Source organism: Mugil cephalus, chromosome 4 (genome assembly GCF_022458985.1).
Source record: "Mugil cephalus isolate CIBA_MC_2020 chromosome 4, CIBA_Mcephalus_1.1, whole genome shotgun sequence".
Classification (NCBI taxonomy): domain Eukaryota; kingdom Metazoa; phylum Chordata; class Actinopteri; order Mugiliformes; family Mugilidae; genus Mugil; species Mugil cephalus.
In genome coordinates, this window is record NC_061773.1 from 16,683,377 (window position 1) to 16,698,167 (window position 14,791).

General features: G+C 42.8%; 1 protein-coding gene across 6 annotated transcripts in view; it reads right to left on the reverse strand.

Moving 5' to 3' along the window:
* grip2b (glutamate receptor interacting protein 2b) overlaps window positions 1-14,791 on the reverse strand; it is a 240,363-nt gene that overhangs the window by 23,280 nt on the left and 202,292 nt on the right. For all 6 annotated transcript variants that reach the window (XM_047582875.1, XM_047582877.1, XM_047582881.1 and 3 more), the window contains 7 exons: window positions 12,846-12,991; window positions 12,295-12,442; window positions 11,248-11,417; window positions 5,616-5,771; window positions 5,279-5,431; window positions 5,013-5,199; window positions 275-420 (listed from right to left, as the gene is read on the reverse strand). In XM_047582875.1, coding sequence (XP_047438831.1) covers window positions 275-420; window positions 5,013-5,199; window positions 5,279-5,431; window positions 5,616-5,771; window positions 11,248-11,417; window positions 12,295-12,442; window positions 12,846-12,991 — 1,106 coding nt within the window. The remainder of the gene's footprint in view (window positions 1-274; window positions 421-5,012; window positions 5,200-5,278; window positions 5,432-5,615; window positions 5,772-11,247; window positions 11,418-12,294; window positions 12,443-12,845; window positions 12,992-14,791) is intronic.

Below are 14,791 nucleotides of genomic sequence, written 5' to 3' on the forward strand. Positions count from 1 at the left end.
GCGAGGGGGGCATGCCCTGCTGTGAAGAGCTGTAATTATGCTGTCCACCCCGGTCTGTACTGACTCAAAATCTTTGAGCAGCTGAGTGTGACCAGTTTATTCAGCCTGTGCAAATGCATTTACATCTATATACAATCAGACAAAGCATTCATTGGAATATAAATCTAAATATATTAATCTAAGTACGAGTTATATTTCTGATAATAGCTTTTCTCAGCCACCTAATGATGACATAAACCTATTAAAGAGGTGATAAGAGATTAGAGCCACAAACCTGCGACGTCGAACTCTATTTCTAGAGTGACCTTATTGGTCAGCGCTGCGTCTCGGAGAAGCTGATTGGCTTCCTCAAGTGTTCCGTCTTCTGTGGGGATCCCGTTGATTGACAGGAGACGGTCTCCGACCTGCAGCAGGCCACACCTACAACGACAGTTACCGTGGCGATGTCAGCGAGAAAGTGCAAAAAAAAATAAAAAATCCTTTCCATGCATGACTGTATGTTACAGTTTAACCTTTTACAGGGCACTGATTAAAATACTTGGAAAACCAAAATGTCAATGTGACAGTGTTACTGTCGGGTATAAGCAGACTATTTTTATTCATTTCATGTAGAAAATAAGGGCCAATGATGTTACCGCATATGGTTCATTGGACAAATGTAAACATATATTTATAGCATTAGAATACAAGTGCTGATTAAGACATTTGTCATCACACACATTAGACGACATTCGGGCTCCTCTCCGTGGTACCTAATGAAGCAGTTACGCTCAGCGTTCATACAGAGGTGGACCGAGCAGACCACATTAGACCCTGATTTGACCGGAGAATGTTTCCTTGATCGGCTGGGTGAAAAATATGTGTAGATGTTAGCGATTTCCTAATTAGTTATGGCAGTGTTCCCTTATCAATGCAGCCGGCTGTGCAACAGTTTCTCATTTATTTAAGATATCCAGTAACATTGTTTTCAGGTTCAGAGTCAGATCTTTTGCCACGTTAATACAAAATATTTGGGGGATCAGATCTGGACACGAACTCACGTGACTACTTTTGAAGGTTCCTTTTTAAAACTCGGTTCTGTTAAACAGAAAACTGTTCAAGCCAGAAGTCTGATATGTGATGTGTACATGCCTGGGTGTTTTGTTGTACTGCCTAAAATAAAACCTGCTCCCGTCGCTATTTTCAGAATTTTTTTTTTTGTAAATGATTAGCCTCAGGGTCAAAACGTTCTCAAGGGTGTTGGAGGGGGGGATGAGAAAAACTCAAATATTTAGGTTCACTCACTGCACATAGCCCTCCTACCTGGGATATTGTTTGTCTTAATTCAGCTTACACGACATGAAAAAAGCTTCAGAACACAGACTGTGTCATACGTCACGTTATTTTTAGCTATTGTCACTTTCACTGCGGCTGTTTCAGATTAAACAGTCTTCTCCATCAAAAACATCCAACACACACTGACTGAGCACTGCATTAAATACTAGGGGAATGTAGGAAAATCATATTTGACCTGACTTTTAAAATAACATATCATGTAAGGACAACTAAGCCCATAAGGTTTCAATTATACCTCAAAAGTCCAAATTGTGACCGTGGTTTCTGCTGACCACAAATGGATGAAAGACTCTCTGTTTCTGAGTAAGAAATGCACAGCACCATCCTAAATGTATCCAGTCTGATCCAGGTTGATTTGTAAAGCACAACCAAAGTGCTGTTCAGAAGAACTAAATGAAAGACATAGATTAAAAAACTTAGCACATGAGAAAAAAAAACAACAGCAGCTGTACAATAAAAATTAAGTCAACATCTTACATGGTGTCAAAGGCCAAGAGAGAAGAGATGGGCTTTTAAGAAATGACTAAAAACAGACAGAGAAGAAGCCTGTGATGTGATGTGATGTGATGTGATGTGCAGAGACAAATCAGTCCACAGTCAACAGCTAAAAAGCATTCTGTACCACCAGGAGATGAGCAAAGGAATACCCACTCTTTTCCACATACAGTAACCCTATCAAGTGGTGGCAAAAGCATCGAAAGAACTGGCTTTAATTTTGCCAGCTGCTTCATGTGGAAAAAAGGCAAACTTAACAACTGCCTTGACCTTGGCAACTTATATCTAGATCTTGGCCGGACGACAGGAGCATAATGGGCCGGGGCCTTCGGTGACAAGGGGCTACCTGACTCGAAGTGATGTAAACCCAACGGGATGAATGAACAGCTAACGGAATGTTTTGGGAAAGGGCAAAGGAGGAAAACCAGTCCACCATACTGTAGCGGTCCTGTAAGGATTTGTTTGAATGGCTTAAGAGGTAAAACGAGAGGATGAAAGGAAGGTGAAGTGTTGTGTCTCCCTTTAACATGTCGTTATCGTCCTTTGCATTTGCAGGCAAGCAAGAGACACATACACAGCTGACGTACCGCATCCTTCATCCAGTTATGAGTGGGTGACCCGTATTAACATGCAGACTACTTCATTATGATCTAGTTGGGATCAAATGGACTGCCAAAGACTCTCATCACTGTCCGTCCCTCCCTTCTGTTCCCTCATTAGAACATGTTCTGCGACTCCTCTCTCTGTTCTTTCTGATAGTGTTGGAAACTTGTCTCAGCGTCCGTTCATCTTATCATCTGTGTATCTCGGCTTTGTATCCCTCTGCTTTTCTTTCCATCAATTTTTGTTTTGGTTCTTGGTCTGTAGCGCTCAAAACCTGACCTTAATCTGAAGGCTCAGTAATGCTACATCCATCTAGCAGCATGCACCAATCAGGCGTAACATTATGACCACCTTGTGCCTCCAAAACAGTCGGGACTCATCAGAGAATGGACTTGGGCCTTCTGAGGGGGTCCTGTGGTGTCTGGCTACACCACATTCAATGTCTAATGTCACGTTGTCAAGCTGTTGTTGATTTGGGCACTTTCTTGTCCTGTCCAGTTTTCTGTTGTGTTGAATATGTGTACAGTCAAGTGGAAACAAATCTCGCTTCTGGGACAAATAAACTCCAACTTGAAGCTGCTCTTTGAGGATGTTGGCGCCAATTCTTGCCTCACTATCTAGTACTAAAGCTATTTTTGTTTTTCCATAGATTCCTCTTGGTGGTTTGTGGTTGGTGCAAACAAGTTTTGCACATTTTTAATGTTTTGCTCGGACAGTGTGAATTTATTTTTTTGTACTAATAAATAACAAAAGTAAAAAGATTTCATTAACTTAATTTGTAAAGAACAGATTATTTAAGTTTGGTAAATAATATTTCGTGTTTTCTGACTAATGTTGCTTTTAATATGATACACTTACAGCGGCACTGATGAGCAATAATTACAGGCGAAAACTTTAAAAAAGGAGGTCAAGGCTGGTCAAGGCTTGACACGATTTATGGTTTTAAAGGTTGTGAGTTGACTGTAGTTCAGCGCGGTGTGAACGCATTTATTTGGATTCACACTGTCAAGCAGAGAGAAAGGTACTTATTGATTCCTCCGCTGTGGGCGAAGGGAAGCTAGGTAATTAGTGTTGTTGGTGTGGGCACTAATGGAAAGGGGAGTGTGGCCTCAGGGTGCAGAAACACACCCAGCACTTAGAGAAGCTGTTAACATGATGGAAACATCAATCAGTGGACACACTAATAAACACAGGCATGCGCACTCAAATTACAATACATACAGAAAAAAAAAAATCTACACATTAAGGCCACAAATTACAGAGCAACTAAGGCCCAAATGTGAAGAGGATGAAGAACACACACACACACACACACACACACACACGCACACACACGCACGCACTTGGACGTCAATATTTGGAAAACCCTACCTCCACTCGTGAACATAAATTATTGAAATTGTCCAGACGCCCACACTTGGCACAGAGCCAAGGGGCTGTAAATACACTGCAAACTTAATCTCTCTCGCTTACGCACACACACAAAATACTACATTATAGTCAGAACTTGTCTTCACACACAAACACTGAGAGAGCCATTAGCACAGCTCTAACACAACAATAAGTCTAAGTCTAATAAATACTCACATGTTGTTTCTGTACGACCCTTAAATAACTGTTCTTGTGAGGACATGTTGGCTTCAGTCAACCAGTGTCATTGAAGTATCGTGATACTATTTTTAATCTGTAATGTTAGTACTTTTATATTTACTTTTACTTTGCTGTTATACAGTATTTATCATTGCTGTAGTACTGTTCCTTTAAGCATGCGATATAAATTTCAGTTACCCTAAAATAGATACACGGCCCAAAAATAAAATATGGAAAAACTATGAAAACAAATCTAAAACTCATGCTGGACATCTATACTGATATAGACTGAGTACTGTGTCAGAAATGAAAGGATTCCACATTGTTTGATGGAAATTAAAATAGTCAAATGTAATCCCGAGTTTGAATCATTACTAACTTCTCGTCAACCCTCACTTTTTTCCCAATTTTTCCACGACACAACCTACCGAGGGCCAAATTCAAGTTAGAACATGATGCGGAAGGCTGGTCCACTTTGCTGAAATTTTATTGCAGGAAGACGACGGATGGTGTCCTGAGGTGTCTCCACCGAGGGCATCACTGAGCCCATGGACAGTCTGAGATGCAAACAAGTGGCGTCGAACAGACTGATACTTAATGTCCCAGAGGTGTTCTATTGGATTTAGGTCAGGCAGGTAGGAGCCAGTGGGTGGTGTCAATTCCTCCATCCTCAATCCAGGATGCTGCCTGCATATTCTCAACACACGCACCAGGAGGAACCCAGGATCCACTGCACCAGTGTAGGGTCTGACAGTGGGACAAGGATTTGTTCCCGATACCTAATGGATGTGCTTCCCCAGACGATCATTTGTGCAGCCTCTGTAGGGTCCAGGTATCACCTTGTGCTGTCAGTAGTAACACTGACTCTAGTCAAATTTACCATTTGGCATAGTTGAGAAAAGGCTTCACGGATTTAGGGATAGGCCGATTTAATACATGCCAGGACACAGATGTGTTTCCACCAGTAAAAAATAAACGTGTGCGCTCACCTCTCTGCAGAGCTGTCAGGCTCTATGAATCGAATAAGCGGCGGTGCAGACAGTGTTTCGGTGGCGAATATTCCTCCTTGCAGCTGCACGCCAAAGCCATTGAGCGGGTCACCTGTTAAGACGACCTCGCTGGTCTCCACGTGGACCACCTGACCACCCGGACCCACCGAGCTGGACGCCAGGGACACTAGACACACACAGATTAGTTTGAGTTTCATTCCTTCACAGATCAGTGTGCAGACAGCATGCCGCCACCAGGAACCTACGGGAGCTCTTGTGCTCTTTCTTCCTCTGCCGTCGTTTGAGCAGCGAGTTACGAGGACTCATGGGAACTGTTGGCCGGGGTAAGGTGCTGGAGCTCTGACTGCTGGGGCCTGATGTGGTCGTGGAGCCGGGAGAGAAACTGGCAGATACCAGAGCTGCAAAAAAACAAACAAAAAAAAAAAAAAAAATGGAGAATGCTCTGAAACATGGCCATGACAGAGATCCAGGAATTAATTCAAGCCTTGAGGGAAAAAAGGCCGACATATAAATCTGTTTCTGGCTGCATGTGTGAAAAGAACAAAACAACTGAGGCCTACTGTTTTTCACATGTCTACTTACACTTGCAGTAGTCGAGGCTGTTGATAGTGTTGTTGTTGGAGGCGGTCCACGATTTATTGAGGGTGGAAGTCGTGTTGCAGAGGGTGGAGTTCGGAGGGTGAAGGAAGTTCACGCAGGGATCCCAGGAGTGTGGAAGGTCCGACTTCTGAACCTTCACTGGAACACACATGACATTTTTTTGTTGCTTGTGAGGACACTGGAATGACTTTTCATCAATACCATAGACACAATTCAAACCGGTTCATGTCCAAGAGCAACTTTTATCCTCAATCTTACATATTCTAATCTCGAATGACAAAAACATTTATGCAGGCCTGAAACACAACAGAAGTTCTACTGCTACGCACACTCATCTAAAAAGTCAGCTGCTAACGCTAGCAGAGGAACGGTCCAAATCAGCAGCAGTCAGTTAACAATTTCACCCAACGGCCTGTCGAAGGAGGCTGCAGATCAACAAGCTGCAGGTGAACTAGCTTCAGAGGAACCCTGCTTTTTCTTTAACCCGGCCACATTGTCCCATCGGACAATGTCCTGCTAAATTCTATTGATGGTGCTGAGTTGCGGCCTGTTTTTATACATTCTATACACATCTGCAGCACACAGTATGTAGCACATGAGCTGCCTGTTCTCAGCGTATGTATTCAGGTCAAGAATATATATTCCATTGTTGCAAAGCATTACCTTCTACTGTGTTTTCATTAGTGACCTCATCAGTTACTAGTCAGTGACAAACAGTTGAAATCAAAAAAATCTGAAGGAATAACATGATTATGGTATTAAGTGCAGTAGTAATGTAAGTTACCACAGTAATAAAGATATTATATTTTAAGAGCATAATAATACATTATTAAATATATTATTTTAGCTGTTTATTGGAAACACTTTTCTAAGTAATGCAGATTGATTTTAAGTAGTCATACTTGTGTGCGGTATCTGTTTTATCCGTTTGCACCTCATGATGAAGACTGTGAATAGGAAGATTATGAAAACTCAACCTACATATTTAGTTATGTGTTAAACTACACCTTTGTTTCTTCCAAGAGGATATCTTCTGTGCAGTAACCAACAGATCTTCGGCAAGTGTTCTGTTGACTGTTATATAAATTTGTATATATATTTATCCTCATCCTATATTATCTTTGTTATGCAAAGTTTAAATTAAAGTTTAAAGTTTAAATTTACCGTATATATTATATACTGTATGTATACTGTACTGTTTCTGATCAGTATTCCTGCTGGGCTCCGAGCCATTGCACCAAAATTTAATTTGGATGGAAATCTAAATGACAAATGAAGTCTGTTTAAGTTTATTCTTCTTATTAGGGGCCGTGATGTAATGGCTTTTATACCACATGCACAAAGGGAAGCTGCATCCAAACTGTTGTTTTTAATGCTTTTAACCCCGTGCATTGACTGTGGCGAGAAGTATAACAGAAGTATAAATTGTTTGGTAGAGTTATCCGAGATTTAAATTCCTATGAAAATCAAGAACAGCGGTTAAAACTGTGACTCAACTGTCCGAACATAACACACACCTCAGATGCAAGCCTTTTCCAAAATGAAGGTATTTTCATTGACTTATCGGATAGCATTGCAGCTTAGCTCATGCTTTTCTCACTGACTGAGATCAACAACAAGATGTCTACAAAAACCAAGCCTGATTAAAAGTGAGCAGATCCTGGTGGACTGTGCCGTCTACAGCCACATTTCCTCAGACGCCAGCGAGAACCTCGTCTGGGGGAAACTCTCTCTTAGAGCATCAGCATACAAGTCAAGGCTAAAGTCTGACAGCCTACACAGCTTCATGCGTAATTCCTCACTACACACACCTATCTAAACTCTGAAGTCGATCCTAAGCTGCCCCGTGCTGCCACATCCAGGCGGCGGAGCTTTTGTTTCCTCAGCATGCGAGTCGCCTTATCTAAACCGCTCTGATGGCGTGAAGTCTGAGGAGCAGAAGTATTGAGCGACCTCAGGGTGAGATATCTAAGAAATGTTCTCCGGTCTAATCCTCCCTGAGTAAAAAAAAAAAAAAGTGTGGAGAGACAGATATGCTGGCAGGAAATGGCTGCAGTCACAGAGAAGACTGCAGACACACACAACTTTCCGTTCAAACATGTTGCTCACTTGCACAAGAAAAGATACACGCATACACAATAGGTGAAGAGGATCTCAGGGTGTCACTAGCCTTTACCAGTTCACACAAACCAAACACACACACACACAACTGCAAAACCTTTAATCAGAGACTCTATTAATAAAGAGGAGGCAAGCAGACTGCAAGGACTGCTGCAAGGCCATCAGTTTCCTAATGAGCTGTGTTGATTTCCTACCACACACGCATGCATGCACGCGCGCACACACACAAACGAGCAAACACACAACTGTAGATTAGATGACGGAAAGAATGATTTTTGCTTCTTAGAGACAAATGAATGAGATGCAAGATGTGATGGCGACCTTTCAAGTATGTGTGTGAGATTTTTCCCGGACTGCTAAAGCTGTGGGGACATTTTGTCATTGTGGGGTCTTTGTGGCTGGACGTTAAAACTCGGTTTGAGGGCATACTTTAGATTACAACTATGGTTAGGGCAGGGAGTTATGTCGGTGTAAGGTCCAAACGAAGACAGGAGTGATAGTTTGTGCGTGTGTGTGCTGTTTTTGGCACTTCGGGATAATAATAGAATACAACGGAAGGGTAAAGGAGAGAACAAAGGAAAAGGAGAACTGAAAAATACAGATAATGAATGGAGACAAGTTGGAGAACGACGCCGAGATGAGATATACGTGTGGAATGAGAGAGTGGAGGAGAGGAGATTAAGAGGGAGAGAGGAGGAGGTGGAGGAGGAGGATGTAAGCAGTTTCGGACTGCTGGAAGAGAGGTGTAATGACATTAATTAAATGTCATCCTGTCTTTGCACTCCCTCTCACTCTCTCATTCTTCCATCACATGCCTCTTCCGATTCCTCTCCTTTTCTGTCTCTTCATGCTGAGAGTCGACTCCCACCCCGGACAGATTCGACAGAAAGCAGACTAAAGATGAGGTATTAGTCTATTTTAATTCTTGAATATCTTGTTTTTATTCACAGTCTTTGAATGTTTCCTTTAATCCTCTCTTCCTCAGCCTCCCTCATGAGTCTCTAATTAGGTCAACAAAATGCAGGGTAGATTTTGCCTACAAAACAGGAAGAAAAAGGTTGCGCGTATAGCTTGCAGTGATTCCGAAGGAGTCCATAAGGGAGTGCATGTTTAACCGAAGTTACTGCAGCGCTGTAATGCAGCCTAATCACAGGTTCTAGATGTGTGTCTGCTACTGCGTGTGTCCACATACTTGTGTTGAAAACCTCACCGCATGATGTGTGCGCACACTTGTCACATTTAAGCTCCCCAGCATTGAGCATTAACCTAGGATAATAAAGCTGGAATCAGAGTTTCCCTTGTAAATCCAGTGGCACTAATTCTGTCACAGATGAAAAGCGGTCTCTTGGCTATGGGTGAAGAACCACTCCTTCAACTAATTAGGCACAAAGTAACGGGCGCAGCCAAAATATTCCTCAATCAGTGTTTTGCAGGAGAGGACAGCACGATTGAAGAGACTGAAATAAAATGGTTATATATATTTATATATATATTTTTTATGTGCGTGGGCTGACCTGATTTGGGCTAAATCCAAACAAAATCTATTGCAGTTCTAAATCTGCTCTAATGCTCGGTCCTTATTTATACAAATCAATTCTAAAGAACCACTGATCTTAATTTAAATACGCAATTGTATTTATTTATTTTTTTTTTAACATTTGCTCTCCACTAATGCTAGCATTTTTTGAACGCTGCCATTTAAAAAGGGTAAGAATATTCATCGCCTCCATTTTATTTTCATTTAACAGGCCCAAGTTCACCTTCAGCGTCTGACAGTTCTTCGGCTCCTTTCACACGTCAATATCTAAATAGATCACACCCACACTCAAGCAGCTACATTTGGGAAAAAACAGAAATAAAAGACGGGTGCAGGTGTCCACATGAGCAACATCGGAATCAGATTAATAGCAGACAAGTGTGAAATGCATTCTCCGCGGGGTCGTCGCGTGTCTGACAGAGCTGACAGCTGCTGGTGGACAGCAGAAGGTGCGAAAGAAAACAACAACAACAAAAAACATGGCCATGGCCGCACAGTTTGACACGTTCCATCTGGCCGACAATCATGCAGACGTTAAGATGAGTGACTGAAGGATCACAGCGCTGACGTCTCACAGCAAGATGGTCCCGGGTTGGAACCCACTGGCCGGCTTTGAGGAGTGCAAAGCTCGAATGTTCTCAATGCGCATGCTAAATGCTACATTAGCCTCAAGTGTGCATGTGAGTTTTGTTTGTCTCTCTGTGGACTTAAGTATCAACGCTTCGATAATTAAATGGTAAATGTGATTTTCTACCTAGTAACTTTCCTAATGCACCCATCCACACACTTCAGGTTCAACGAGGGCACAAGTGGAGGGGATGTGAATCCAAATGCTAGCAGACAAACAGGTCACGGTGGTCTCTCTCTCTCGCGTCACATTCTGACGTGCCCAATATTTCAGTAACGCAATGAAGAAATTTCTTTGGCTTTTCACTTTGACTCAAATGTCACACAGTGCAGTGGTGCCGTGATGACATTTTATGTGCTCATTTTCACTGAAACACTTCCTGAAAAGTAAATATATCTAGACAGACCTGGAAGTAACTGCGACAATCACTCAGTGGTGATTCATTTATGCCATGATGAAACTTTCTGTCTCAGTTGAGTGACTGTCTTAAACACCTGCAAAACCCCAACAAATGACTTCAGGTCACACTTAAGTCATGCATACTCTAAGAAGGTATAATGGTGGCCAATGGTGTGTTTAAAACAGTTGATTCTGTGTACAGGAAGTAAAACTTTGATGTTATGTTTGAGACTGTGGAGCAAGAGCTCAAAATTCATTTCAGGACAAACTGCTGTGCAACTGTTTTTAACTTGTTTTAAAATGACATAATATTGGTTTAACAAGTTTAGCGTAGAAAAAACTCTTTTAGTGGATAAGTAAAAGAAAACTGTCAAGGTGGTTCTTTGGTGCAGTGGTGATAAACTATAGCAAACAAAAAAGAAGGCGACTGAGGTGCCCTTGAGGTCCACAATTTAAAATGCCTTTACCAAAAGTGGCTAATGCTTTGTGAAAGATATAATGCACCTACGCCTTCATCAAATCAGGAAGTGACATCATGAGCACATGACATTTTTAATGTCCAGAAGGAGAGTTTATGTGTAAGGACAATTGCAGAGTAATTTAAGTATAATATTCACAAAGGTGGTAGTGCTACATGGGTTAACAACGACTTGTTGTCGAGATAAACCTTGACACCTCTGAGGTAAAACATTAGATGATACTAATATTTATATTTACTCAATAATTCACTGTATGAGGGATAATGGATATTCACTAATATCAAAATCAAAGCGCAGTCAAGGACCCTCAAATATGGTGAACATATTGCGCTGCCAGTTTTTCCATTTTGTGCTAATGTTGTGCTAAATATGGTGCAGTACAGATGCTTGTTATAAGGTAACACACATTCACACACATTGAATAGTAGACTTCGTGTATTTTCCACCCACCTGTATCGTGCTGTTTCCCAGCTAGCCTTGTTTGATGGGAGGGGAGTATTTCTAATTTGACCAGTTCTGTCGTGCTTGCTAGTAGCTGCGTTGCCTCCAGGACGGTGCAGTGCTCTGTCGATGTCCCATCTATGGACAGGAGGTGATCCCCAGCATGCAACGCCCCGCACCTGGAACATCAGCGAGAAAGAGACAACAAGGAAGAGAATAGTTTCTTTAGCCTGATATGCCCATATCTATCTGATATCTCTTGAGTTGAGGGGTCAGATTGTAGAAAATCATTTGATAATGAACAGCGGCTGAACGTAGACCTCCAGATGCGACCTGTTCAGTCGGCTGAGATCATAGTAGCGCTTGCTTCAGCTTCAGTTCAACTGCTTCATCCATATTTTAGAATGTAATATCCAGCCTGTTGCTGTCGGTGTTAGTTATGGGGCCGTAGACAGCTTATGTGTGTTAGTCTGCGTGTTTGTTAGATAGAGATGATATACAGTGAGAGCTAGTCATAAGAACTAATCATAGATCCCTGCTCAGTCTCATGGGATTTAGCTAAACTGATTTGTGACCGGGAACATAAATTTAACTTTTTAAGGGTCTCTTTCATTTGACATTATATTTACCGCAATTTGAAAGGTTGTACATATATTTTCATCTCAAACGTGATGAAACCTAACCGGGCGCCGACTCAAAGCAGGAGAAAAGGGAAGTGCGAGTAAAGCTAAAATGAGTGATCGGTGGTCCCCCCAAACTCCCTCCGTGTGATATAAATCAGACAGTACCACACCCCTGAACCTGCACCGAGGTGGACTTTTGCTGGCCGCCATGAGACTGTCCTGCCTTTAAAAGACACGGAGCAGGGGCTAACTGGCTGATCTACGTATGTCACGTATGTTAATAGCTGAAAGCAACACTTTCATTGGACCTTCCCTCACCCTCTCTGCTTGATAGACAGTTGGAGAAATATGGACGAATAAAAAATAAAACCAGGACAAACTTCTATGTGAGTTTGTGCAAACGTGCTGCGTGTGAGAGCGCTCACGTGCGTACCTGTCCACCACGCTGCCAGGTTTAACCCTGTCGATGACGATGACTTGTTTGTTTCTGTGGTTGGCGGACGTCAGCGTGATGCCTAGCGTCGCCCCTGGCGACTTGGCAATTTCCACCAGCAGCGGGCCAGAGGCGTTCGTCACTGTGTCTGGAAAAAGGGGGATTTTAATTTGAATTTGTGGCTCAGAGTCTGCAGATGGACTCACATTAACACAGCAGAGTACCTCCTCTCAGCATCTGTGGCACCAATGAAAGTAGCCTGGCAGATGCGTTTGAGGCATAAATGTCTTTGACGGTATAAACCAGCAAACGTGACAACAAAGGGACTCTTAACGGCGTCTTCTGGAAGAGTTAACTTGAGCCGTTATACCCGGGGGGGAAAAAAGAAAGGCAGAGCTTAGCCTGAGGCGGCGGAAAATGCCAACGCATCAGCAAAAATAAGACACAACAAACCAATTTCTAATTTCAGTGGCATTTGAAAAAAAAAAAAAAAAGTTATTTTCGCTGCAGGCTTTAATTCATGTCTGAGTCTGGTTTCTGTGGTCTCTCACCCATGATGGTGACGTCGTACTCTATCTGGAACAGCGCCTCCTGGCCGCTCTGAGCCAACACACTGAGGGCGTCACTGTGGATGGCGTTGTGCAGCGGCACTCCGTCCACACTTAGGAGGCGGTCGCCGGGACGCAGCGTACCCTCTCTGGACACACAAACGAGAAGACAGCGACAACGTCAGACATTAAACAGCGATTACAGAAAGGTTCATTATATCATCTCTGTCAGCATCTTCTTCTGCCAAGTTTCATCAGTTCAGCTAATTTTCCCTCTGACCTTGAGTCAAAATCAGATATGCTTTATTTGCGTGACAGGACAAATTTGGCAAAATTAGTCGTACAACACAAAGTATTAAAATTATATCCTTCAGTCTTACACTCAGTCCTGTTTTTCCCCTGTTATCATCTTATTTCTTCGACTTTCTCATTTCCTTTCTGCCTAGCTTCATCCGAGCCTCTTTCTTCCCCTCACTCTTTCCTCTCCTCTCATCTGTCCGAGACTTAAGGCGTGATTTCACATTTCATACTGAGGACGCAAAGAGGAAAAGACGTCAGATTACACAGCTCTGCTTCTCACTGGTTTCAGTCCCTAGTCACACAGAAATCACTCAGAGACACTCAGTGGCACATTTCAGGCACTTATTCATCCCACCCGACCCCACTGAAAATCTAAAATAAAAAAATAAATACAAATGATAAGCAGCATTTTAAATATTTAATGCAGGAGGCTGTATTAGAGAGCTCATGGCTGCTTTTATGAGCGGTGCCAGAATGTGAGTAATACAGAGCTGTCACCGCACCAGCCAGAGAAGTAAGTTTAAAATATGACGCAGATAGCCCCGAAGCTTTTTAACAACATGATGCAAGCTAAGCTGGGACCAAAAAGGCTTTATCACAGCAGGAATTAGGTTACATGACACGAGTACCCGAAGAAAATCTGACCATTTTTAGACAATTTTGGAATATAGTTGCAGAATATTACCTCTGCATGGAAGTTGTTGAAGTTGTTCATTCCACAAAATGAGAAGATTAGAGTTTTTACAGATTTGGGCAGCCCTTACGTAAACTGTCGGATGAAACAAGCGGTCTGAAATCTTACTCCGCTGACATTTTGCCTGCTTTCGGACCTGCAGGCCCTTCTGTTTGTCTGTTTCTGATGATGCAGTAAAAGCAGTTCCTTTGCGGCGCTGCCTAAAACCCCAAGGCTCTCCATCTCCGCTGAGTGTTGGTGCTTTAATTCCCAGTGGGTAATGCTAAAAATGTAGGCTCTCCTGGGACTGCATGGTGCGGCGGATTAAGTTTTCTCCAATTGGCATATAAATGGGATATAAAGCAGCATGAATATCTCATTCGTTTTTCCTGGACTGACCCAAATTTTGAAGATGGATTTCTTTAGACCGTGTGTTAGATGAGCTTCAGGGCAAAATAACTCAATAACTCAAGGATTTAATCTTCAATCTCTGCCGTGATCTGTCAGCGCCGTCTGTGAACCTGTGGGGGTTTATTCAGTGAGTGAATGTAAAATTTTGACAAATGTATACAGTCCTGCCAGGCACGATACAACTTCCTTGCTTGATGTGCACGTGCCCCGATGTGCTGCTGCATGCCACTCGCACACAAATAGGTACAAGCCGAATGAGAATGGCATCTCATACACTGGAGTAAGAGTGAAGGAACACACTTTAGCACATGCTAACAGCCTCACCCAGGACCTCAGCTGGCACAACGGCGCCACCAGCAAATAACTCTACAGGCGTGCGCTGGTGAGGACAGAAAGGCTTTGCAGCGAGCAGAAAGGAAAGGAAGACCGCACAGAGGATGCGGGAAAAGAGCAGCAGAGCACCGTTTGCCCTCGCCTCTCGAGACAAAGGCTGCGCAGCTTCAGGCCCAGAAACAACAGACTCCTTCCAGAAGCTGTTAGACTCACAAACACTGCCAGCCAGCAA